At 43.9% G+C, this 25106-nt stretch overlaps 1 protein-coding gene across 4 annotated transcripts in view; it reads left to right on the top strand.

Moving 5' to 3' along the window:
• Positions 1-25106, top strand: part of lmo3 (LIM domain only 3) — a 47831-nt gene that overhangs the window by 2151 nt on the left and 20574 nt on the right. Inside the window, exons 1-3 of one of the 4 annotated variants that reach the window (XM_053863404.1) lie at positions 1552-1781; positions 2089-2190; positions 5881-6094. In XM_053863404.1, the coding sequence (XP_053719379.1) occupies positions 2133-2190; positions 5881-6094 (272 nt within the window). In that variant the 5' untranslated portion in view covers positions 1552-1781; positions 2089-2132. Of the gene's footprint in view, positions 1-1551; positions 1782-1900; positions 2191-5880; positions 6095-25106 lie in introns of those variants that run through there. The other 3 variants (XM_053863406.1, XM_053863402.1, XM_053863405.1) reach the window with 3 other exon arrangements.

Raw genomic sequence — 25106 nt, 5'->3', positions numbered from 1 at the left:
GAAATAAATCCTTTGTTCCTGATCCGCTCATATAAAAAGTCTATTCCAACCCTGTTGGAAAACACGTCCTCAGCTGTAATCAACACAGAGGTGATCTCACTGGAGCCAAAGTTGGACGCTTTCAACGCCTCAATCGGAGTTGCAGGCAGAGACCCACTCCTGACGCTAGTCCTCCCTCCTGGAGCTACGATATTTAATATCCCTATATTCAGGGCGTTTTTCTTACCATAGTTGTGGCAATGCAACTCAACCACTTCCAATCAAAAGTCTAGCCTTTTTGGGTTCTAAACTCATAAGATGTAATGGTTCCAATCTCCAATTCAAGCAGCATTACGATAAATTCTATGCACGAAAAATCAGTTGACAATCCGCGAGAGTCCGAAACATTTGGGTTTGGGCAGGTTTGGGGAGAAGGTAAGGTATGAAGGTTTAACTGCGTATCATTGCTTTTAAACCAAAGAACTCAGTACTGGGAAGAAGATATTGAAGATGTTCTGGACTAGCGAGAAAAGCCCAAAAGAATTGCCCTCCTATCTTTCATCCAAGTTCATTACAGGTCCGACTGTCCATACAGTGAAGACACCTGGATACGCAGATTATGAGATGCCTCCTCTCGTCCTCCTTTAGTTAGTTTCTTGTCACATTTTGATGCCCAATCTCAGTAGTTCGGTGCAGAGATTATCTTTTGTAAAAAAAAAAATATATATATGATATTGATAATAATTGCCTATTCAATCTGATCATCATGTTTTTGTGCTAATAATAACCAATTCTGGTTGTTTACTTTCTTTTTTTCCACTTGTTTCTTTGCTTCCCTGTCATTTACACTTCTCCTCCATATCCTCTGATGTCAGATGGAACTTCCGCTTGATGAATCTCAGTTAGGAAACCCAACAAGTCAGAGTCCATTCAGTTGTTTTCTACGTGAAAAAGATTCCAGGTTTATTTAGGAAATAATTCTTGGTTGTAATTGTGGGTTGTTAGGGGTCACATCGCTTCAGACCAGCTTGAGAAACAAGTGATTTCTAAGTACACTGTCTAAAAATAAGCCCTTGAACTCATCATCCACTCTATGTCATGAATTCACTTCACCACAGAGGTTAATGGGTGACACAGCTGCAGGTCTATGTGTGACTTGTGGTGGACTGGTGAGCCACCCAGGGTGTCTCTTGCTTCTTGACCCAAGTAGCTGAGGTTGGCTCCAGCCCCTGATATACTATTGGAAGACAATGAGAGAGGAACATGAACAGATGAGTGTGAAAAAAGAGGAGATTAATTCCACAGAAATATCAAACCTGTGTGTACAGAGAGACGACGTAGTTCAAAATGCGTTTTTATTTACTGAGGACTGTGGAACTTTTCAGCAACATGGAGTTCACAGCCGTCTTCAACACAGCGTCAGACTCCTCTTGTTATTCCTCAGTGAAGCTGAGCACCAACGGCTCCGACGCCAATGACAGGCGGCGTGCGTCTTGCGCGCGCCCTCCTCTCCAAGAGTGAGGAGCGAAAGTGGGCGTTCCGGGAGCGCGCACGCGTTATAGTTAAAGTGGAGCGCGCACTACAGTCTAATAAGTGAATGACCTTATCGCGCTGGCGTAAATGAGCGATTGCGCCGCGTGGAGGTGAAACGTCTGAGTTGTGCGTGTGTGGTCGTGGAGGATGAGCACCTGTGGCTGGAGCAGAGCACCGGTCCGTGTGGAGGGTTTTCTTTTTTAATCTTATCCTGCAACTTTTGGGAAGCCGGATTCCACATCAGGATTCTGCGTAACTCGTAGAAAAAGGTGAGTTGAGATCTGAAGTTGAGGCGCGGGATGAGGGAGACTGCGTCAAAGTGGCGATTAGAGCCGCTGCGATTCAGTGGCCAGTGGGATGAGACGCGGCTCTTTGTGGTCCCTCCTGTCATTCGCTGGCTGCGTCTCGTCGCGCACACATGTAGCTGCGATCAGCTCCGGCAACACGCACTAAAACGCCAGCCCGCGCCGTGCGAGCAGCTCCACATCCTCCTCCTAGCGTCTTCTCCTCTCACTCTTCTCGTCTCATTCCCTTCTGTGGTCGCCGGGCTGGATCGTTCTCCGCTCCGACACAAAGCCCCAGCAGACAGCTGCTCTCCGGACCAGGCGGATCCGGGTTGCATGGTGGTGCTCGCAGCCAAAGCGGCTCAACAAATGCAGAAAAGGGAGAAAAGTTTCGGTAAGACGCTTTTAATTGATGCCTTTTTTTTGCTGTGTTTCTTCACCAAATCCGTCAACGTGAGATCCGCTTCTGCGCGCGCGAGAGAGAGAGAGAGCGAGAGAGCCACGCGGGGAAATCGAGTCTCTGTATTAAATCCGTTATTGGCCTTTACCGGCGCTGCGCTGCCATGGCAACAGTAATTAAACTGATAGTGTGAAATGTCAGCATCTCATCGGTGGTGAACAGCTGGGACTGAAATAGCGAGCAGCCTCTCCCCCCCCTCCTCTCCTCCACCACCCTCGCATGGTGCTGATGATGATACATGTGGCCGCTGCGAACAATGAAGGGCGCGCGGAAACGGAGAGATATCATGAGAGCTCTCGTCTTCTATGGAGGTAAAACTGAGGCTTTTGTCCAGCACTTCCCCCAGATCGGAAGAGCCAAATTCCTGCCGTGCTTCTTCTCGCCACTCCGAGTTCATTGCACAGTGAAAAGGAGCGGGGAGGGGGGGGGGAGTCGAAACTGCGCTTTCTCCCCCTTTTGGTTTGGTAATGAGTCGCGGGGACTTTGTAGTGTTAACGAGGCTGGACGGATCAGCGCCGATGAACGGGGGCGAGCAGCCGGGTGAACAGCCGTGCGCCGCCGCGCTCCCAAATCCAGCCAATTAACAAAATGAACAGCCCCGACGCACCGGAACAAATGGCATGTGTTCCACTCCGCAGCGTCGCACTCGCTGCTTTCAGACGTCACATTCACCTGTGGATCTGGAAGGTCACCGCTCGGCCTGCGCGTTTTTGGATGTTGGAGGTGCGAGGAATTCAGCATCGGTCCTCGTGTAAAACACCCTGCACCGCCTGTACAGTACTGAAAATAGACAGTTTAACAAGTACCTTCTGACATTCTGTAAACTTGGCTCACTGGTTTCACTACTCTCTGGAACCTCGCCTCTGGACACTAAGTAACTTCAGTCTGTTGAAGCTTTTCATAGTCATACTTGTGATAAAAGTAGCATCGAGTCATGCTTAAGCTCTTTCATGTGCCTTTTGAACTGAGGAGACCTGAAACCAAAAGTTTGAATGCTTAGTCTGGAGTGGCGCAGTTTCCTTTTATCATGTCTGTCCCTATCAGGTCAGTTAAATATTCGTCATCTGAATAATGGTCGCACAGGAACAGTTTCAAGGTTTGTGATTGAAAACAAAATGAATATAGTGTCAGTATATTGTGGGGGGGAAAGAGCAGTGACTGCCCCTGTTGCTTTTCTTCTGACTTCTGACTGCTCATGAAGTTGCACACCCACATCTCTCATGTATGATCCGGCAGAGCTCAAACTTGACCTGACTGAAGGTTACGGAGCAGGAGAAAGTTGCTGTGCTTCAGTGTTCTGCGATCTCTTCTGTGTGAGAGTCCCAGAGAATGACAGTTTTTTTTCGACCTCAACATGAGTTACTGGCTCAACATTCCGACCGCCAACTCATGACAACATCACAAAAACCATTTTAATAAAAGTCCAACCATGATTCAATGTGTGGTTTCAAATAATTTCCCCTCATTTCAAAATTTACATCAATTAAAGAACAGAGTGGGCAATAAGAAAGGTGTGCTGTATAGAAAATTAGTATACTGTTGAGTTTTTAAAATTTGAAATGTTGATTTTATTGTGTGACTGTGTTACTTCCAAGCAATTTTCCAAGCTTAAGTATTCACATTTTGAGGCACATTTTAGTCATGTACTTATTTGTTGTAGTTTTGTTACATAAATCAACTAATTTGTCATTTTAAAATATATTCATTTAATATATATATATATTAATTGTGTACACCTGTTAGTGTTTTATTTCCTTCATTTTAAATAATGTTAAATAATTTTAAATATTGCTTTTATTCAATTTTATATTTTATTTTACTATATGATTTGTTTCTTGATAAGTCTTTGTTGTGTAATTAAAAAAATAGGTATATTTTTCATTCATAAACATTTAATGGTTTTGATGTTTGTTCAGCAAACTGTTGCTGTTAAAAACTTTCTGGCTAAAATGTTCCACTGTTGATACAGATGACAGCCGTGGAACAACTGTGGGTTTTTGTGACAAAACCCAAACCCGTAAAATAAACAGGAGCATCCACATGGCTCCTAAAGAGATGTATCAACAAAAAGTCCAACTTTGGTGGATGTGTCTGGTGTTTGTCTGTGTGAACGGGTGACAAAAGGGGGAGTGGGGGTGTCCTCTCCTTGGGGAATGGTTGGAGAATACTAATTCCAGCCTGGTGTGAAGCCACATTGCACCCCCTCCTCCCACCTCTGCTTGTGTCCCAACAAAAGCGCTCCATAGTTCGCCCGGGCCAAACAATACGGGCCGCCTCAGAGCCCCCACCCCTCGCCTTCAGCCACGCCCCTTTAAACACAGAGGAGGTCAGCATTTAAGAGAAAAAGTGTCCAGGAAGAAATACGAAACTGTGGCTTTGTGTCTGTGTGGCCGCAGCAGTTTGGGGCGATCGTAAACAAGCTGATGTGGTCAGAACAATGACTTTCACTGGAGGGATGCTAACAGCCGAAACACGTTTGTCTTCGTGTAATCGTAAAGAAGGCACACAACAGGGAGTTTACCTTCCACGCTGAATAACAATTAGGGCTAAATGAAAGTATCCATGTGACTCGTGAGTCCTCAGTGCACCTGCTGGAGCTCTTTTAGCTCACCAGCTTGCTGTCATGAACAACCTCCACAGGCTTGCAGCTGGATTTGGTCACTTACGAGCCTCTGTGAGCGTGTTTGAGAAAACATTTCCCATCAGGAGCTGCCACCACAAGTCAGCTTCCTCCACCTCCACTCGTCTCGATCATCCTCCCCTGACACCCATGTCGTCTTCATGTCCTCTTTACTACATCTTAGCAACTTAATTCTCTCATTTCAATGTCGTGACTTGAATTCTTGTTCCTTAATTATTTAAAAAAATATATTTTTATTCAGACATTTTATACATACAATATTAAAAAAACTCACATTTTATTTTTTTAGTATACATAGTATAAATATAAATATTTTTCTTTCAACATACTATTTAGAAAAAGAAAACAAATCAAAACATGTTTACTATATTACTATTTTTATGATACATTTATGATACTTTTTTCTTATATTGAATACTATACATTTCTATGTAGATCTGACTGTGTTCCGCTCCCATTTAGTCATTTTTAATGTATAGAAAATACATACTGTATGTACATTTTAATCATCGATTCTGTCTTCACACATTTTTTAAATTTTTTTGCTGCATTTCCTCAGTTGTAAATATGTAATAATTTAAAGTCCTTTATCAAACAGTATTGGACACTTAAGCGTGTAGTGATTTTTAAGATATTTATTTTATTTATTTGTCACCAGATTTACGCTCAATTATTAACTAACATGAACCACAACATCAATTAAAAGTTCAAAGTTAAAGTGTGTGTTATGATCTGCTCAGTCAGGTTCGCAGGAAAGGACCTGCTGTATCTGGTGATCCAAGAGCTCATGTTTGAACCATCGATGTGTTTTCCCGTTTAAATGTGGTCATTTGCTCATTGCAAATTTTAATAAGTGACATCATCACATTCATAGCCATTGATACGTCAATTGACAATATACATTTCTGACACCTGCCCCATGGCAACTCCCTCTCCCACGACAGCTGGACACTGGGCTCACCGTCTCTCTCTTCTCCACTCAGGTATACAAATGCTCTCCGTCCAGCCGGACACCAAGCCAAAAGGCTGTGCCGGCTGCAACCGGAAGATCAAGGACCGCTACTTGCTGAAGGCCCTCGATAAGTACTGGCACGAAGACTGCCTGAAGTGCGCCTGCTGCGACTGCAGGCTGGGCGAGGTGGGCTCCACGCTCTACACCAAAGCCAACCTCATCCTGTGCCGGAGAGACTACCTACGGTAAGAGAGGCAGCTGACATTTTACCGAGCGTGACGTTAGACAAGCGCTGATCCAGATAGCGTGTCATCTGGCAACTCTCTGAGCAGCAGGAGTTCTGCAGGAGCACTTTCTCATTCAATTACTCATTTTTTTAAGCCATTTTGAAAATGACATTTGGCAAATAAACAAAAAGATAAAAACAATTTAAGCACATAACATTTACTGTATGTTCCTCAGAGGGCATTTTTAAAGGTCAGGCTCGTCGTCGGTTTTCAGTTTTTGTGAAACGGTGATCATCTGATGCGGTGGGATAAAAAATAAAACAACAATTCTGCATGTTATCTTCTGCCTTTCTTTTATTGTGGTTCCACCAACTTTGGGTCAGAGGTGAGGGTGAAACCAACCTGTTATGAGCAACAACCACTGACAAAAACAGTTTAGAATCATCAGTTTACTTACTGTTTCGGGATTCTTATATACAAACTGGATGTCTTCCGAACGAAAACAATTTTCACGAGTTGTGATTTTTCCATCATCCACATTAGTGTACTTTATGATTATGATTATTATTATGAATTTATGTAGATCTTAACCACATAATTTACAAACCTTTCACATTGAAAAAATGTAACAGAAGTCCTTCATATTAATTTTACTTTTTTTCTGATGAATAAAACACCATATTTTTGTATGGGCTCAGACCAAGGATTGTGCCGCTCAGAGATTTTAACCACAAAAGTAAAATAGCACAGTAGAATCACTTGACAATGTTTAGTTTTCCAAACTATGTTTTAACTGTATCAGTTTGTCAAATTTAATGTCATCAAATGAACTTTAATTTCTTTCATTTTTGCTCTGGCTCTAGTGGATTTCTTTCGTTTAATACATCATGTCGCCTCTTCAGCAACATGAGGTTGTGGTTGGTGGATTTAGAAGAGGGGAGCCCTGCAGGTGAATTCTCCTTCACAGCTCTCCAACTTTCTCCTGCAGCAAACTCGCTGAACATGTACAGTGATGTCAGAGAGACAGTGTGTGTGTTAGTGTGCCTGCTGCAGGCCATGACACCCCTCATTACGCTTCGACATTATGAGAGTGTCACTGTCGACTAACAGGCTTCTGTTCCAGTGAAGAGCAGGAAAGTTCAGAGTCTGACTGCGGGATTATCACAGTGCCCCGGACCCAGCGCTCCAACCCGCTGCTGGTTATTTCGGTTCGTCTCCGAGACTTGTTTCGTTATTAACGAAATCCGGCAAATTGTTCATTTCAATGGCAGCAGTTTCATTTTTAGATCGACCGTCGGTGTTGTTTGTGCCGCTGTCGTTCTGTAATCCTGAAGTCGATACAAAGGCTCCCCTGTCGAGGTGTCCTTGAGCAAAGCACGGAACATTAAATTGCTTCTGGCGCGTGAGTGTCTTCTGAAAACCATTTCCAACAGAGAGTGGTAATCAGAAGTCATGATCTCCCACAGTCTGACAGGGTCAGACCTGGCGAACAGCGAGAAGCTTCAGCCCAAATTGGTGAAAACACAATAAAATTACAGTTATCAGTTTAAGTGTTGGTCCTGCACATGTCAGGTAAAGGGAACACTTTGGTGTTCAATCCATTTTCCCACTATGTTTAGGAGTGCTTCATGTCATTGACCTCCTCATGGTCAAGCGTGGTCAAGTAAAAAATGGATTTCTGAGCCCTGCAGAAACCAGTTTTTATTCATCATATTTTTTTTCTAAAATAATTTAATTTAAATTGAAAACATTTTGCTGTCTGTCATATACACTATATTACCAAGGTTTGCGTCTGGTGTAGGAACGGTAGGTCATTTTATAAGTCTTATTTTCGGCAAATTCAAACACTGACTAAGGTAGCGTTTGAGGCTTGTTCGGTGATCATTTGGTTAGTGGTTCTGTTTTGTCCGACTTCACTTTCTCCTCTGGAGAAGTTCATTTGTTTGAGCTTATGCAGCAGATGATGACTTTATATTAGAGGCAATAAATCAGTGACAGAATGAAAATCATTTAGATGCATTTTTGTGATGTTAAATTGTCAGTAAAAACACAGATACGAATTTCTCAGTGAATCAGTGAAGTCCTTTGAATTCCCGACCAAACACAGCAAACACAGAAAGTTGTAAAGCACTCAGCAAGTGCTGACCTCAGTCAAATGAGTAGAAAAGCTTGGATGTTTCACAGGGACCTGAAAGAAAACAAGGCAAATGGGTTTTCTCGTCTACCCTCCTAACACGTCCTCCATAGAGTTCCTGCAAAACGTATCACCATCCCCTGTTCCAGTACTAACATTTCATCGAGATTTCGTAGGAATCCATTTGTAACTTTTCAACTTATTTTGTCACCAGATGACCAGATGAATCTTGCGGTGATATAGACTGGTTGACCTTCAGCTAGAGGATACAGTGAACAGCAAGACTAGTTCTCATAGAAGCTATTGCATCCAGTTTGACCAAACTTATTTCAGGCTGTTAAACAAGGATCGGATTGGTTGCTTGGATCGCTCTCGAATTGTAACCCAGTTTTAAGGGTAAGCCGTGTCCTCTGAAACTCCAAACACTAACCTCAAAAGTGTGCATGTTTGTGTTAAAGTGTCTGTCTGGGTGATTTTGCAGCTGTTGATTGGCTGTGTGATGGCGCCTGGCTTTTCTTTGTTGCTGCGTGGATCAGATGTGGAGTGCTGTGGTTTGCTACATTTGCCATTCATTAGCCGGCGCTGGAGCAAAGTCAGGGCACATTCGCAGCTGGGCCACTGGCGCGATAGTGAGCATCAAATCAATTCAGTCACCTTGAACTTTGAAGATGAAAGAATAGCATGTAGGAATTGGCCTCTCTGTTAGCCTGCGCGATGTGGCATTGCTAACGTGTGCACGCTGTGTTGTGTGAACATTTCAGCTAATGACATTTAGAGCTTCTGTGCAGGAGAAGCGCAGATGCTGCTGATGTTGGGAAAGATGTGGACAAATCATTTTGGATAAAACACAAGTCAGCTGTGCATTCCTATTGTACACACACCTGAGTTATCCTGCCTTTTAGCTCAGCTCTTTTTTGTGGACTAGATCATATCATGAGCTCTAGTTGCCCCAAAAAAAGTTTTTCCACTTCTATCCTGCTTGGTCAAAGGTGTTATTCAAATGTTTGACAGTGCTGTCTTGCATCAAGGCATAGCACCTGGTTGTGATGTTCCATCCCTGTCACCTGAACTGAGCGACTGCGCCATACTTGCTGTATGATTTGTCCTGTGCAGCGCTGGCTTAAGGCAGAAAATATGTCGGGCTGGACAATATCAAATGTAGCGCTCTCACACCCCCATGTTATTAAAGTGATTGAGCCTTCATTATGGCCGTCTCTTATTCCCTCCCAGTCAGTTCCAGCAGGCACCGAGGCCTCGCATAAACGGGGTTAATAGAATTCTTCAGGGGTTCGAAAACCAGCGGGGAAATAATAATAGGTGGAAAATAACTTCACAGCCGATCAAATGTGATGAATTTGTGTGCGTTCACAGGGAGACATCATTCCGTAAACCTGCAAGCGTAATTACGGGTATTATCTCCCAGTGGTTGATTTCTGAATGTGGAAGTCGACTTCTTTGGAAGTTTGGTTGATGATAGCGGTTAAAAGAAGGTGGGACGCCGCTGTTTACGCCGATTTCCGCGGTACACACCCGGACAGTGTTTGAAAGGGACCGTAGCGGACAGACTGACGTATCTCAGTGAAAAAGTGGAAATGAAGACGGCGACGTAGCGGCCTGCAGAGTACCACTGCACGCACACACACACACACTCACACACACACACACACACACACACCACCTCCAAGGCCAGGGTGCAGGCGTGAAAAAGCTGTTGGGCATCAGTTAATGGAAAACTGTAAATTCCAGGCATCCATTTTAAAGACAGCACCAGGAGAACACTTATTTATTTATCTATGTATTCATTCATTTTTCTAATCCAACTTCAATTTTCCTCTACAGTGGTTTTACTAAGATTGTAAATGCAAGCAAACCCAGCGAGCAGTCAACATGGATTTATTAACGTTTTGGAAAGCTGGCTATCAGCGAGAGATAACCAACATGTCGAGCAAGGTTCTGTGTAATAACTTTTGCTTCCCTTCCACTCCATAGTCCACTACCACCCTTTTATTCCCATGTATGTAAATGCAGATGAAGGGAAGAAAATGTATCTATTCTTTTCATCTCACGTCGAGGTTTATTGTCAGTTTGTTTGTCATCGTCAGCCATGACTGTGACATCAAGTCAAGCTTTATCTCCGGGGACTGTCAGGGAGTGAAGAGAGAAAGACTCAGTCTGTCTCAAACTCATCTATTCTGTTCGGAAATCTCATTTAGATATATTCTTTGCGACCACGGAATGTGTCATACCTTTGCTTAAGGAAGCTCAGCTCGTGATTACACGCCATGTGGCAAGAATATAGCTTTCCACGCTCTGAATCACATTGAACGAGCTGTTGGAGGCCTAGTTTGTGGGGCGATGGCTGTTTTTAATAAGTTAATAATGGAAATGTCTTTTTGTCGCGCCACAATAAATGATAATTGTTCCTCTAAAATGAACCCAGCCACCTCCTTTTTTAGTGACTTGATCCAAAGTCACGAAGCATCCCTCACATTTCTGCCAAAGGTGTTGCAGCACCTTCCACCATGAGCACTCAGTGCACACAGGGAGAGACAAAAGGATGTCCTGGACTCGATGGGAGACTCTGTTCACACTGTTCTCACTGTGAACTTATGAACCTCATATAGACATATAAAACTAAATTATTAGTACAACATATATTACAGTGACTTCAACTGTCACACTTCAGATTAGGGAACGTATATAACCATAAACAAGTTATCTGTACGTGTATTAGCATCTTATTAGCCTGTCAATAATCCTTACAAACTACTTATTAGAGTTTATATATATTTAATATGTGTTCCCCAGTCTAAAGTGTTACCACTTCAACAAATACTGTATTATGGGGCTCATGAGAGGCTAGTAATGCCTCTCAAAACCTTCCAAAGCAAACAATAGAGCTATTAAGGTGACATTCTGTTGGCTTCTTCGTGACTCTGTTCTGAGTCTTGGGAGACAAGTCGGCGTCTTCACCCACTCCATGTTAGCGGTCACCTCTGGTTGGTCCTAAAACCCGGCAGCTGGTCATTGGTGAAAGACTGTTATTGACTGTAACAAGAGCCGATATACTCTCACAGAAATGTGGTCACCATGTCAGAGCTAAAACACTGTGTATGTTTCTTTTTCTTGTGTTCTTGTTGAAGACTTTCCTCCGTCCCAGGACTCTGTGAAAATGTTCCCCCTCTCAACCCTCCTTCTTCTGCACTCCTCCAGCATTGGTCTTAATCACGATCAAACACAGACCCACACAAACTTCAAACACCCTTAATTATGGTAATAGCATTGATTCGACTTCTTCTTAAAAACCAAACTTAATTGAAGTAAAGTGGAAGTGGTGGCGCTGCGCTGAACTGCCAGTAAGCATTTCTCCGTGGCCAAAGACGGCACATAATCAGTCTGGGGGAGAGAAGAGACTCCCAGCAAGCCTGGTCATTATTAAAGCAGGGCCGGATGGCAAACAGCACCACAAAGAGCTGAAGGCCTGTGATTAGCCGCCCAACAACATTCCCCTCTCCTTGCGATGGGCGCGCTCCTGGGAGATTTGCAGGAAGCTGGGTGTAGTTTGTCATCGGCTCACTGCCGGCTGATTCTCCGCAGGCTGAAAGATTCAGGCCAGCTCCTCTTTCTTTAATGACTTAGCGCAGATGTTCGGCTGTTCTCCCAGGTAACACTGAAGGGCACCGGGACGTCCTCGGCCAGGCCGCCGGACAAAGACTTGGACGCTCGCGTTTCCGCGGCAGCTCTGCAGTCAGAGTAGTCAGTCGTTCAATTTGTACTTTTACTTTAGAATAACTGCTGAGAAGTTCTCGGTAATTCAAATGATGCTGAAAAGACAAAAGCATGGCTGGAGTGGATGATGCAGCAGCAATAATTCATTGCATTTTCCCATCCTGCGAACTGACATGAGCGTGGGAACATTCCAAGACAGTCTTTGTCAGACGTATAGTTCAATACTGGACATCTTCGGTTCATTTTTTCCCCAAAGCTATATCTATCTATCTATGAGATGGTTGTGATTAAAGATCAATTCCAGTTGGAGTGTACTTGGGTGTGTACTATGTGGATGTATACATTCTGGATCTGGTTTTACCAATGCGGCTCAATAACATCAAAACAAGTCTGTGGCATGTTCCTGCCTTCTGAGTTGCTCCACAGTTGCCTACAAATACTTCCATTTACCAGCAGATAAATAACTGTATGAGTGGATTTAAGACCAGACTGCAGTTTCAACTACTTGACACTATGCTTATCTCAACGTCTTTTGATCCAAGAGTGTTAAATTCCAAGCTGCACAATACAGTTACAAAGTTAATTCATGGACAGTAACGATAAGGGAAGTTTTTGTGGACAATAGAAACATTCTTTCAAATAAACCGATGTAGTGTCTGGGACAGCTCTCATGGAGTAGTTTGGAGACAAAGATAGGACAGACAGACTCGGATGGTTTGGACGAAAAAAGTTGAAGACGGAGATATTGGGTGAAAGAAGCATAGGAAGATAACCAATGAGGTTCAGGGATGTGGTACATGAGCACGTGAAGTGGGTAAGGTGGGACTAGGGAGGATGTTCAGGCTTGAGCAAGGTGGAGTAAGGTGAAGTAGACAAAGGGAGTTTCTGTTTCTGCGACTGCAGTGAGAGCAAAAGAAAAGAAAAGACCAGCAACATTTTTGTAGTCTTTCAGTTAAACACATGATTCGAAAAGGGAATGTTTGGAAATGAATAAACCCTTGTAGTTACTGCATGTGCCACATGAGGTTTTACCAGTTTAGGTCATGGAACAGTAAGGTGACCAAAAAAGTAATGCGGCAAAACATGAGGCCGGTATGATTCCTTTCAAGACTTATTGTCAATGAAGGGTGAAGCAGACTAGGGCTTTTCTTTGGTGTTATCATGCAATAAACATAAATATTTTCAAAATAAAATATATAATTGTAATGGGATTGTTTATAGTGAAATCCAAGCAGTTACATTAGCTGGTTGGTTGTTGTCGCCAGTCGTACTTGAAGTGTGCTGTGACTCTCTTGGATTCCAAAACGTTTAAAGCAAGGAGCATAGTTGTTGTTCTGAAGTCCACTAAAAACCAGACCAAAGTTCAAGGTAGTGCTGACATTTGAGTACATGAATGCGTAGTTTTGGCTTAAAGGTTTGGGCCCTTTGTGGAGAAACCAAAGTTTTATTTTCAAGTACAGCTGCGTTGTCTACAGTCCAGTGAGTTCTAGTTGATAACTGCAGGAGTTGAACCGTTGTTTAGTCAATTGTTCTGCCCATGTCCCAGGCATTTTCCTCCCATGACTGTACCTGGTGCATTATCCACTTGAGTTTAAAGGAAGGTGGTGTTTTCCTTTCTTGATGTGAAGGATGTGGTTCTCGTAAAGGTCACGGCCCCAGCTGTGACCGTGAATGCCACCGGCAATGCTTCGTGCGTCCTTGCAGCGCCCGTCGACGACAAGCAGCCGCAAGAATGTAGAACTCAATCTGAGTTAACTTGTTTGCTTTAAGATCCAGCAGGACTGTCTTTGTTGAGAAATCTGAACAAAATCACTTTTGAGGTAGAAAAAGCAGCCTTCAATTTGAGGAGTTCTTTGAGCACTTGAGAGAGAATTTGTCTGGAATGCACGGCTTCATTCAGGCCTCAGATTGAATCCTATCTCTGCTGCTTGTTATTACAATGGCGCACTCAGGATGCACAAAAGGCCTCTTCTGCTCAAGCTTTTAATGGGCCTTCTAGGTGGAGAATGCAGCACTCAGCCCGTCATCCTTGGCACTTTACCTTCTTATTCCTTCATCTCTCTCAAACAGCCCCCGCCCCAGCCGCCCTCTTGGCCTTCTTTGATGCGGCTAATCAGGCTCTCCATCACTTCAGTACATGATTACCTGATTGTAATTACTTGTAATAGGGAAACTTTGTTTGATGTCTTTTGTGTCTGTGTCTCGCTTTCTCATCTACACCTTCCCCCCTCCCATCCTCCCATCCTCCCCCTTGAGACTTCTCAGCGAGAGGCTAGACATACACGCAGTGGCCACAGCGCTACAAGGTGAACTATTCCCTGGCACGTGTTATTATTAATAACTGCCAGAGAGAAGGGTCACCAAAGACAACTCCTTGAAAAAGAACCCCGGGCCAAGCAACTAGGCCGCAGCTGGGTGCGTTGTAAAACAATACCCCCTTCCCCCGGAGGAGACGCGCTGCTTAAAGCAAGAATAATGCATGGAGGACGATCGAGTCGCGCAGCCACAGTTCTCGCCCGTGAAAAATTAAGATGTCACCACCTGGCGCTACCTTTACCACTGAGCTGAAGGCATTAGAATAGGTTGGAGCTATAACTTTCTCTGTCGTCTCTACGGACCCGTGTTAAACTTCCAATGGCCGTCGGAAATTCACTAGGGGGCAAATTTGGGCAAATAAGGGCTTATTGTAGTTCTATTGTTTGTCTCTCATGGGTTGCGACAGTAAACCATCCATAAGCTATAGTCAGTATTTTAGATGTGTAAATGTTGATCTCTGCCACTCTTAACACAACATGTAATAACAAACTGTGATAGTACCACAATATGGTTCATTTGAACCATGTATTAAAATACTTTTTGTTTAACCTGAACACTGAAATAGGATGAGAAATTGGAATTTGTTACCGTAAGCCATTTATAAATGTATGTATTAGCAGCGTGTTAGCCTGTTGTTACCCTTTTTTTTTATCATGAATCAGGTCAGAGAGGCAGTAGCCTCAACAAAGAGAATCATGTTATTCAGTGTGTTTCTATACAGTAATTTTTAACATCGGTTTCATCCATAAACCTCCACCAACTGGTTGAAAATTCCACATTACAACAAAGGGTCACCCCCCAAAAAACCTGCATGATATTATGGACTATACCATCCTGCATTTGGGGCTTATTAGATTACATGAATAAGTTCTAGCTAATAAACTGCTGAGTGAGTGAGTATCTACATCTTTAATCAGATTCTCCCTTTGATAGAGATGAAGCCACCACACTATCTTCCCGCCAAAGTTCCCAGTCAGTTTGTATTCATCACAAATCTTGCTTTAACAACCTCGACACCGTGACACAAATCATCCCTCCAATCTCTTCAAATGAAATTGGATTTGGCGAGGTCAAGGTTCAGAGAGTGGTCTGTGTTACGTTTGGATGGGATCCGCGCCGTGGGAGTGGAATGGTGTATTACAGCTATCAGATTCATATTTCCATGCCTCAGCGTAAAGGCCTTAAATTTGCTGCATGGCTTTTCGATTGTTTGTGTTTGGGATTGAAGAGGAGCCCGCTGCAGTCATTTCTCTCACACTGAGTGGATGTCTGCAGGTTCATGCTGTGATGGTGAGAGGGGTGATCTCATAGATTTCTAGAGGCAAACGCTTCATTTAATTAATACTGAGAATCTGTGGGTCATGGAACAAATTGTTTTTTCAGAGTTCACTTTTTCTGCTGCTAATGTATTGCGTGGTGCGAACCGTAGCCGAGTGTTGGACCCGATCACTTACGAAAACACAGGTGGACTCAGTCACCTGTAAACAGACTCATGACCACAGTTATAGCCATTCGAATGATCCACACCACATCAGCAATTGATGTTCAGAAAATATATAAAACAGAGCTTTCAATAACTTTCTGTGTCTCGTAATAAATTCTGCCAGAGTGTGTCGCTGCTACAAAAGATGTCTCGAAACACCTTAATGTTTAGTAATAAGACATGAAAATCCCAAGATGTGACACTTAATCTTGCTTGATAACAAACATCATCGTTGTTCTCTGTCATAAAATCATTTGTGTGCTTGTTTTTTCGGGCGTTTCTGCTTCTGTTTGGCCAGAAATATGAGTTGCTATGACAAAATTGAGTTTCGATCGTCCTGTTGCTGTGTAGGAGCAGGTGAGGTGATTACTCAGAGGTGAGCAGACAGCTCATGCTAGCAGAGCGCCGTGTCTTCTGTAATGCTTTCAGCAGCCGAGTGGGTTTGTGTTTGCGCTGCCTTCGTCTTTGTGCTTGTTGTTGCTGCTGTATTGATTCCTCACCGCCACATATTCCTGCTGGACTTATGTAATTCTCCGAGGTTTCGGATCACACGTCTTCACCAGAGGTGTCATCACTTTCACTTATTCTCTCCTAACCATCTCACTGTAACAACTTTTTTTCCCTGCTGGTGATGATGTGAATGGATCAAATCAATAACTGTTCAATTTCAGAAGGAGGTGAAAGCTCCGTGTGGCGCCGACAACACGGAAATTGGAATGAGTTGGCTGGAGGGCAGAGAAGAAGAGAAGGAAGGCTAGTTGATATTGTTGTTACTGGCATTCACAGGTGCACTGGAGTTCGTTCCATGCGGCACCAGGCATTCGGGGCCAGGAGATGAGTCAGTGCAAAATTCTAATGCCCGAGTCAGGTCTAAGACGAAAGACAAGCAAGTCTTACATCAAGTCAAAAGTCAAATCTATAGTCATAACTTTTTGCATTCATACCGATTCCTTTCCACCCGTCCTCAACCGGGCGTTGAATGACCTGTAACATCACTTTTCTGTCAGATGACAAAGAAGTGAGTTTTGGATTCTTTAACATTTCAGCAACGCAGTAAAAAGTGCAGTGTGTTTGTCATCACTGATTGACTGTGATCTAGGCAAATCTAAAGTGACGCTTACAGAATTGCTAGGCTCAGGATGAGGTCATCCAAATAAGATGTGAAAATGTTTCCTGGAAGAAGTTGCCTTCTCAGTCGGTGTGGTGCCTACAGGGTCATTCAGGAGTGAAACTGAGGAAACTGAGGTACTGTATCATGCTTGTCATGGTGAAAAGGGATTAAAAAGTGATGCCCCTATATAGTGGGCAAGCTCTGTTTTGGACTCAGACTGATGGCTGATGTAAGCCGCTACATTTGTTCGCCGTCTGAACACTGCAGTTTATATAGCGTCATGGCTAATATGGGGATTTTTACGTCCTAAAGAGCGTCATGCTGCCTAACTATTGAGCCTCATCACATCAAACCGATGAAATTCAGGCTTTTTATTTACCTTATTAAAGCGTTTTAGCTCGCATGTCCACAGCTCCGTCAACAGAGCCGATCTCCTGGAGGACCTGAGATGAGAAGCAGCAGCTGAGACCGGCTGTGGGGTCGGAACTGTGGACACAAGAGCGAAGCACATTTTGAGCGATTTCATGTAAATAAAAGATGTGGCGAGTTCATGATTCAGTTCAGAAGTTCAGAACATTGCCAAGTTTGTTTCTGGACACCGTTTTCAAAAACTATTCTTTCCTAAATGTAATGAGTGCAGCTAATATTCTGGTGCGCTCTACAGCCCAGAATTTATTTAAATACACCCGTGTCTTGGTTAAATTGATTCACACTATATCTTGAGACTTGTTTTCCTTTCATTGTTACATGCGTGAGTGTTACATTAGTGACATTCATTCACTTGTTCCTGCATGGTCTCTTATGGGGATCTCTGGTGGCTAGGACCTACTCCAGGTACTTAGAGAGGTGTCACATCTGAGGGCACAAAGAGAGAACACCTGCAGACAATGTAAAGTACTCAATCAACCTCTGTATGTGTTGAATGTGGGGAGGAAACCAGAGTGCAAGTACTGGGAGAACATCCAAACTCCACACAGAAAGGCTGGACGTGGACCTACTTGCCGTGTGGTGGGGCCTTGACCACTATCCCCTTGCATTCGTAATATATTTATCGATTATCAGATTCAATATGTGACTCATAACATAATCACACAACACAGAATGTGTTCAAATCTGAACAAAAACCATGCACAAACCAACACGTCATCAAATTAATATTTTGTATTCCTGCCACTTGCACACAGTAGAATGCATTGGGTGTCCACCACCGTTGATGTCTTCTGTGATGCTTCTCCTCACAAGTGCGCGTCCACGAGCCATTTTCCATTCCAACCAAAGCCAACCTTTTAATGCCTTGTCTGTATAACCTCGACACAACTGCTACTTTCATGTTCCCGCCAGCTTCAGGTCAGGTGAGGAACTCGGAGTCCTCTTCAGGATCCAACTCAAATTGAACCTCATTTGTACATCACTCTGGGCCGCCGTGTACCAGCCGAATCAATGCAAATGCAAAAGCGAACACGTTGTTTGTATCCTCTGAGATCCTGAGACACACGTTCCCTCCCGTACGGCCCCGAGGACACACAGTCTCAGCTCTGTGTTTCATTGGAGGGCTTATCTAATTCGGGTTGTCCCAAACACATCAACCAGGGTAATGAAAAATTCATCGAGTCAGTTACTTTGTGCAATTGAACACATCCATCATCTTCTGGGGAATATTGTAAACCATGTGACCGTCCCCGTTGTGAACCCTTCCCTCTGACCGGCCGGGCCTTTTTGTAATGGATATTGACTCCTATTGTGCTAAAGTCATTGGAGCACGTCAGGCTTTTCAAACATGAGAACTGCCACCGCACTTCACTTTGATCACAGGCAGCCAAAGCATTTAATTTGCTATTGAATTTTTCCTCACAAACTTCATTACCTGATGAGTGGACCGAATTTAACTTTCCTCCACAGTGGCCGCTCGTGGATTTCTGCGCTCAAGCCAACTATTTGATATCCTCTCTCCTTTTAGATTAACCTCTTTGCCCCTAATAAATGCTCTATGTTCACATCAAAGGGATGAGGAAAATGGCGCAATGGCTTATGGGGAAGTGGACCACAGGCCCACTTAAAGAGAACTGGGCCCAGCACTGAATTGCAGTCGTGCCTGTCCACTCCAAAATTATGCTCTTCTTTGTCTTTTTAATTAAACTCAAGAGCGGTTAGGCGGCTATTTGACCCTCGCTGGCCCCTCTTTACGGGGAGTGCCGCAGGTCATTTCTATGCATATATTAATTTCCCTTTTCCTCTTAGGCAAGGCTTTGCAGATTAAGGGGAGGTTGGGGGTCTTGAGCATTGGCTGTTTTTAATCTGTTACGTGGGAAGTTCTTTGATGGAGAAGCAACAAAAATGTTTAAGGCTGTGAAATGGAAATGGGGAAAGTGTATTTAAATGGTTGGAGATGGATTTCTTCTCTCGTTTTGTGACATTTAAATGAGAAAAAAAAAAAGAATCTGTCTGGGTCTCACTCTCTTTACTGGATTTCCTTAAGAGCTCAGTCTTATCACGCCCCAGCTATCACAAATGTATTAAAATTTCCGTAACTCCTCCGCCATCTATGTTACAGACAAAGTTTTAATGGATTCCTGTAGCCAGAAGTGGTGCTCTTAATCTTTATTTAATTGTGGTTTATTCATCACCGGATAGCAGGAGAGCAGCGACGGAAAGTGAAAGTAAACCTAGTTGATAATATGTTGTCTTAAAAATAAACCCCAAACTGTTGGGGTTAACTGAAGCACTATTAGACTTTAGAAAGTGTTTTGCCGTGGTGGTGTGACCATGGATGACCTAGAGGCCTGACACCTATCCAGGACTTTCCATAACAGTAGAGGTCATTAGCTGGAGCCCACAGTTATCTTAATATTTGCTGTGCTGACAGAACATAACACACAAGATGACACTTGTGTTTGCAGGGAGCAAAACGTTTATGTGTCCACTGCATGCAGAATTTTTTTCTACCTCTACTAGGATCAGATTTAAAATCTGTGGAACACATGTGATGAACATCCATTGCTTTGTTGTTTCGTTCCTGGACTGCGGCAGGAGTTATGATTTGATTGTGTTAAATGTTGTGTATATGCTTAAAGAGTTGGTCACCGTCTCTGCCTGCCACAGCCGGTTGGCTGCAGTGCCACCACATATTTGGCTGCCACCTCTTCTCTGCAGGCATGTGCGAGTGCGATAACAGCTCCACTGTTTGACACTCGGTGATACGCAGCACCCCTTCCCTCGTCCACCCGGCCGCTCTTGGCATGCGCTAGTCTTGTTTTTGTTTCAGGCTATGTGTGTTTGGGAAGCATCTGTCGCTCCCTACCTGCGCCCAACCCAATGCAAACCCCTCTATGGGAAGCAAAGGGAGGCTCTCTCGTTTGTAGCACCACTGATGTGGCGCTGAATAGCTGCATGAGGTCAAGCAGATGTGTTGTTATTGGAGGAATGAAGCCTGAAGAACCTGTTGGAACATCGACCAAGGGCTGGCCTCACTCCCACCTTGCACAAACGACAGAAACAGCAAACAAAACGGAGATATCGCACCTTTGGGTCAGACATCTCCCTCCATCTGTGACCTCTAACCTCTCTGTGTAAACGTGCAGCTGCCTCCTTAAACAAAGTTGCTAGCAGCTATGAGGTGATGGAGACACATCACTGCAGGGTGGTACGCAACTGGTCAGCCAAGGCCAAGAAGGGTCCAGACGATCCAAAGTTCTCCTGGGGGCTCTCCCTCACATCTATGGACCCGAATGCCATGCCTAAGAAAAAGAACCCTTTTGCGCATAGTTATCATCGCCATTATAGGGTATGTACTAGGGTCAGATGATCCAAATGACCATCTGCAGAAGCATCAAATTATGAAGATAAAATGAAATCTATTGTGGTCAACTTGTAATTCGGGAAGTAACTTAGAACATCAAGGGTAGTCTTGCCTTAACATCCACTCAAAAGTGAGCATTCAATGCAAATAAAAAAGGGTGTTTTTGAAGGATGTTGTCATGCATGAGTCAGACAATATGCTTGGCTTCACCTCGAGACACCACATTGTGAATGTAGTCCGAGCTTTATCATGGAAATATGGAGGCTGCGACCGGTCACTCCTGCTCCGCGGCAATTACTCCGGTGGTGAGTGTGGACCTGGTGGTGCTGGTGAGTCTGGCCCTTCTGTGGCACCACCGGCTAATGAGGCCTGTATGGAGATGAAGTAGAGGAGAGAAAGGCGGCGCACAGCGAGCAGGATGGTGGCCGGCTGCAGCTGTTAGCGTGGAGAGGAAGAGGTGGGGGCGGCACGGTTGGAGCAGCACAGTGGAAAACAGGATTTCAAAAATGCTGATTGGTCGGTGTCAGCCCCACTTACAGGCATTATTTGAATGGTTTAGGCAGAGCTGTGAGGCCGGCGCTGAACCCCTGAGCGACTTCTCAATTAGTGGGCGGCCTAGCGGAACTGCCAGACACCATTGTGATCCCCACAACCAGGCACTTACCCCGTATCTTACCGACGCCTCCCGGACCCGCTCGGGCTGCTGGATCTATCTCCAAGCGAGCATACACAGGTCAACATATTCCTCTGATACAAACCTTTTTTCCCCCCGAAAACCTGAAAAGGCGGTTTTCATTTCTAGCATTAACAAGCACTTGACATCTTTCAGTGCATTTAAATGTTGGGACCAGAGCTGGATCTCCTCGATAATGAACAACAGTGAGGATCCAGTTCAACCAACTCTGTCGAAGCCGGCGTGCTACACTTGTGTGAAATGAGATGTAAATGTGGCAATTTTAACAGGTTGATTTATTCATGAGGAAACCAAAAGAAAGAGACGAATGCTAATGCTACACGCTACTTTGCCCTTGGCCAGGGGCGCATTGGCAAACAAGTCACACTGAAGAAAGAAATAACAACTTCATTAAGTTGGTCGGCCACACAGCCATTCTGTTAATGTGGTGGATATGAAAAGCATATTTCACCACAAAGACTGTGCGGTTTATTTCAATCAAAAACACACGTTGAGCAGTTCAGCTACAGGCAATAGTGGGAGGGCAGGTGTGGGCATTATTGGGCGCCAGGGTCACTGTGGGCCATTTGACTTCACCACTATGTTATCATCTAGGTGGGCTGGAACTAGACTGTGTCAATAGGAATGTATTTTTAGTGTTTAATTGTTATTCTCTGAGCAGTTTCCTTAACTTCGGTTTCATAACTAAATTAAAAAATGTATGTTGTTGGTTCTCTTTAAAAAAAAAATGCAACTATTAACCAATAATGCATGTAGCTTATTCCCGTAAAACAAATTTTCCATTACCATAGAATGAAAAAATAAATAATAATTTATTGTCTGCTATTCATTGCTGTACCTGTCAGTAAATGTAAATTACTTTTTTGTTTAAAATAGGTTCAATCAGTAATACATTTCTCCTCTTTGACTTTTTCCCACAACGTAATATATATATATATATATAATTTTTTGTTTTGTTTTTTGTTTTGTTTGTTTATTTGTTTGTTTTTGCTCAGTATTTTAAATTTCATTATCTGTTCGAGTGAGCATTTGAATCAGAAATAAACAACGAAAAAAAAAAAAAAAACATCTGTTTCTGCCGTTCTACAGGAAACAATGCCCGTCTCTTTCTGCTTCCAAATAATCAATGTTTTTGTGAATTGGAGCACATGGTGGTGAGGGGCCTTTAGGACCCTGCTGAGACTTCAGAGGGGTCTGCTGCCGCATTGATTGCACTTTCTGAGGAGTTTTCCATACGGCTTTTAATCTGTGAAATGCTAAAGAGGCAATCAGAGCGATCTGCAGCCGCGCTGTCAAAGCCGCGTCCATGTGTCACTCCGGTGATTTCTCAGCCACCGTCGCTGCATTAAGAAGCTTGATCAATGGGTGGGACAGACCCCAGAGTGGGGCGGGGGGTGAGGGGGAGCAGTCGAAATCACCCCTCCACAACACCAAACAGCCTCACGACAGCCACGTAAACACTTCTGCTGCCAGCGTCTTTCACTTTTTGGATGTTTACCCAGAGACATGTCACGGATATATGTTAGTTATGGCGCGTACAATGATGGACTACCTAAATATTAGTGCCAGCGTGACACAATAAGCATAAATCTGGAAAACTCCAAGTGGTTTCACCAACAAGACTCTCAGCTGTGTAGCAGGAAGCTGAAATACTCCTGTCAAGCTTACAGGCTGTTATAGTTAGGTTGCCTCTGGCACCAAAACAAACCAAAAAAAATATGAAATGCATTATCAACAGTAAATGTTTGTTAAAGTCAGCAACGTTAGATCTCTGCAGATGAGACAGATAATTCTTCCATCTAAAAACATGGAGGAAAAAGTATTGTATGGGGCTAAACTGTCACGCGTGCATTTGAATCTATCCGTACTGTTTGGTTGGAAATGAGGTAGCTTTGTTGGGACACTTCTACACTATGTCATTGAGCAGATGCTTTCATCAAAAGCAACTTACAATGTAAGTATTGCCTATGATATAAGGGCAGCACTGGTTTGGGATTCAAACCCATGACCTTTTACTCCATCGTTTCTACCCAGAAAGTCGACCAATGCCTGGTGATGCATATTGGTTGCAACGATACATTGCTGTCAACTGTTCTCTTGGTACTTCAGTACCTCTGAAGGGCAGCCCGTGTTTTTCGTACCAAATAAATAACTCCCTTTTAATTCCCTTTTAATATGACAGATTATCACCCACCACACCTGCCTAGCCAGGATTGTGCTGAATGAAAAATGAAAAGATGTATGTTTTGAGATAGTAACTGTTTGGTCCAAGAACGTGTCTTTGTTGTTCTTTTGCAACAAAAGCAATGAAGTAATGATCTAACTATTACAATATGTAGCGAGAAAAATGTCGTCGTTCCAGTTGGATAAGGTTAGACGCCAAATTTGTTTCATGTTAAAGACATAACAAAAGTTGATTTTATTATATTTCCTGAAAAGTCTTGGGGAGATTCTTTAATAGAATAGGAAGAATTATTGTTTCCACTTAGCATTAAAAATTCCTTTCACTAGTTTTATTCCGCCCTCCTCCTCCTCCCCCTCCCCAATCCTTCTATCCCTCCCACCACTTCAATTGCTCTGGCCTCGGCACGCATTCATCAGACGCCGGATTAGAATTTGTTTCCTCACAAACCATTGATCATCAGCCTATTACTAGGCAAATGACAGTTAATTACCCACTACATTAACCACCGGGACCCGGGGACCGACTCTCGGTGCCATCAGTCAACATGATGAATGTGGCAAGTTCAGTAATGCACGGCCGTTCCCTCGTCCGCCTGCCACACCGAGAACAACCCCGGGATCTCACTCTCAGGCTCCCCAGGAAAATCTATGGTTATCTGCATAATTACAGGCTCAGGGTTAATAACAGACAAATGATTTGTTGCGTCTCAACGGCGGCTTTTTTAATGGGATTGTGCTTTGTCCGTTTGACGACCCACCTTTGCAGGGCCCTGCTTCGAATTTCATGTCGCAGATGAAAGACCTAAGAATTTGGCTGCTACCTATATGGAAGGGCAGAATTCACTCCGCGAACAAGCCGCGAGCAAATGGTAAATAGAGGCTCGCTGTTTATGGCTACCTTTAATTGAAATGCAGTGTAATTCGCCGGGTTTTTTAGCTGTTGGCTGGAGGGAGGGGTGACAGTCAAGAGGTGGCAGATGTGATCAGACTCCAGCGTTTGTCAATTTACTGCCCCCTGCGTGTGTGACTGTCAGTGATTAAACAACTCTAGGGGCGAAATTATTTCTATTACCGCGGGCACGACCTGGGAATTGTCCCTGGGATAAGATTTTCCTCCTTGAGTGCCCCGACTTGCCTGGCTGCTGGCTCTATCAGTTCTCATCTGCACCTGGACTCTGATATCCTAATGATGAATTATGGCCTGCTTTAGTGAGCGGCTGCCGAGCGCGCGCCACATCGCTCCCCTGGACTGTCAGCCCGAGGAGCCCCGGCTAATGAGCTCGTACAGAAACTCCTCCAAAGAGGTCGAAAAACATCAGTCATTTCGCATCATGCGGCCAGGAAACAGACAGAGCCAGGAAATAAACTAAAGCCTTGACTGTCGTCCCCTCCATTACTGTCATTAGGTGTTACTTTATGCACAGTGAGAGCATCTGCAAATCTTTTAAATGTCACGCAAGCTAGCACTTAACCCCCTGATCCTTGAATGCTGTCTGGACATTCATTTTGCGCCTGTCACACTTTCACTCCCGTCCCTTTTGACTGTTGCAGTGTTCAAGACGACGGTCATATCAACTGCAGTA

This window comes from Synchiropus splendidus, chromosome 4 (genome assembly GCF_027744825.2).
Source record: "Synchiropus splendidus isolate RoL2022-P1 chromosome 4, RoL_Sspl_1.0, whole genome shotgun sequence".
In the NCBI taxonomy this organism is placed as follows: domain Eukaryota; kingdom Metazoa; phylum Chordata; class Actinopteri; order Syngnathiformes; family Callionymidae; genus Synchiropus; species Synchiropus splendidus.
This window is presented reverse-complemented; position numbering and strand designations above follow the sequence as displayed.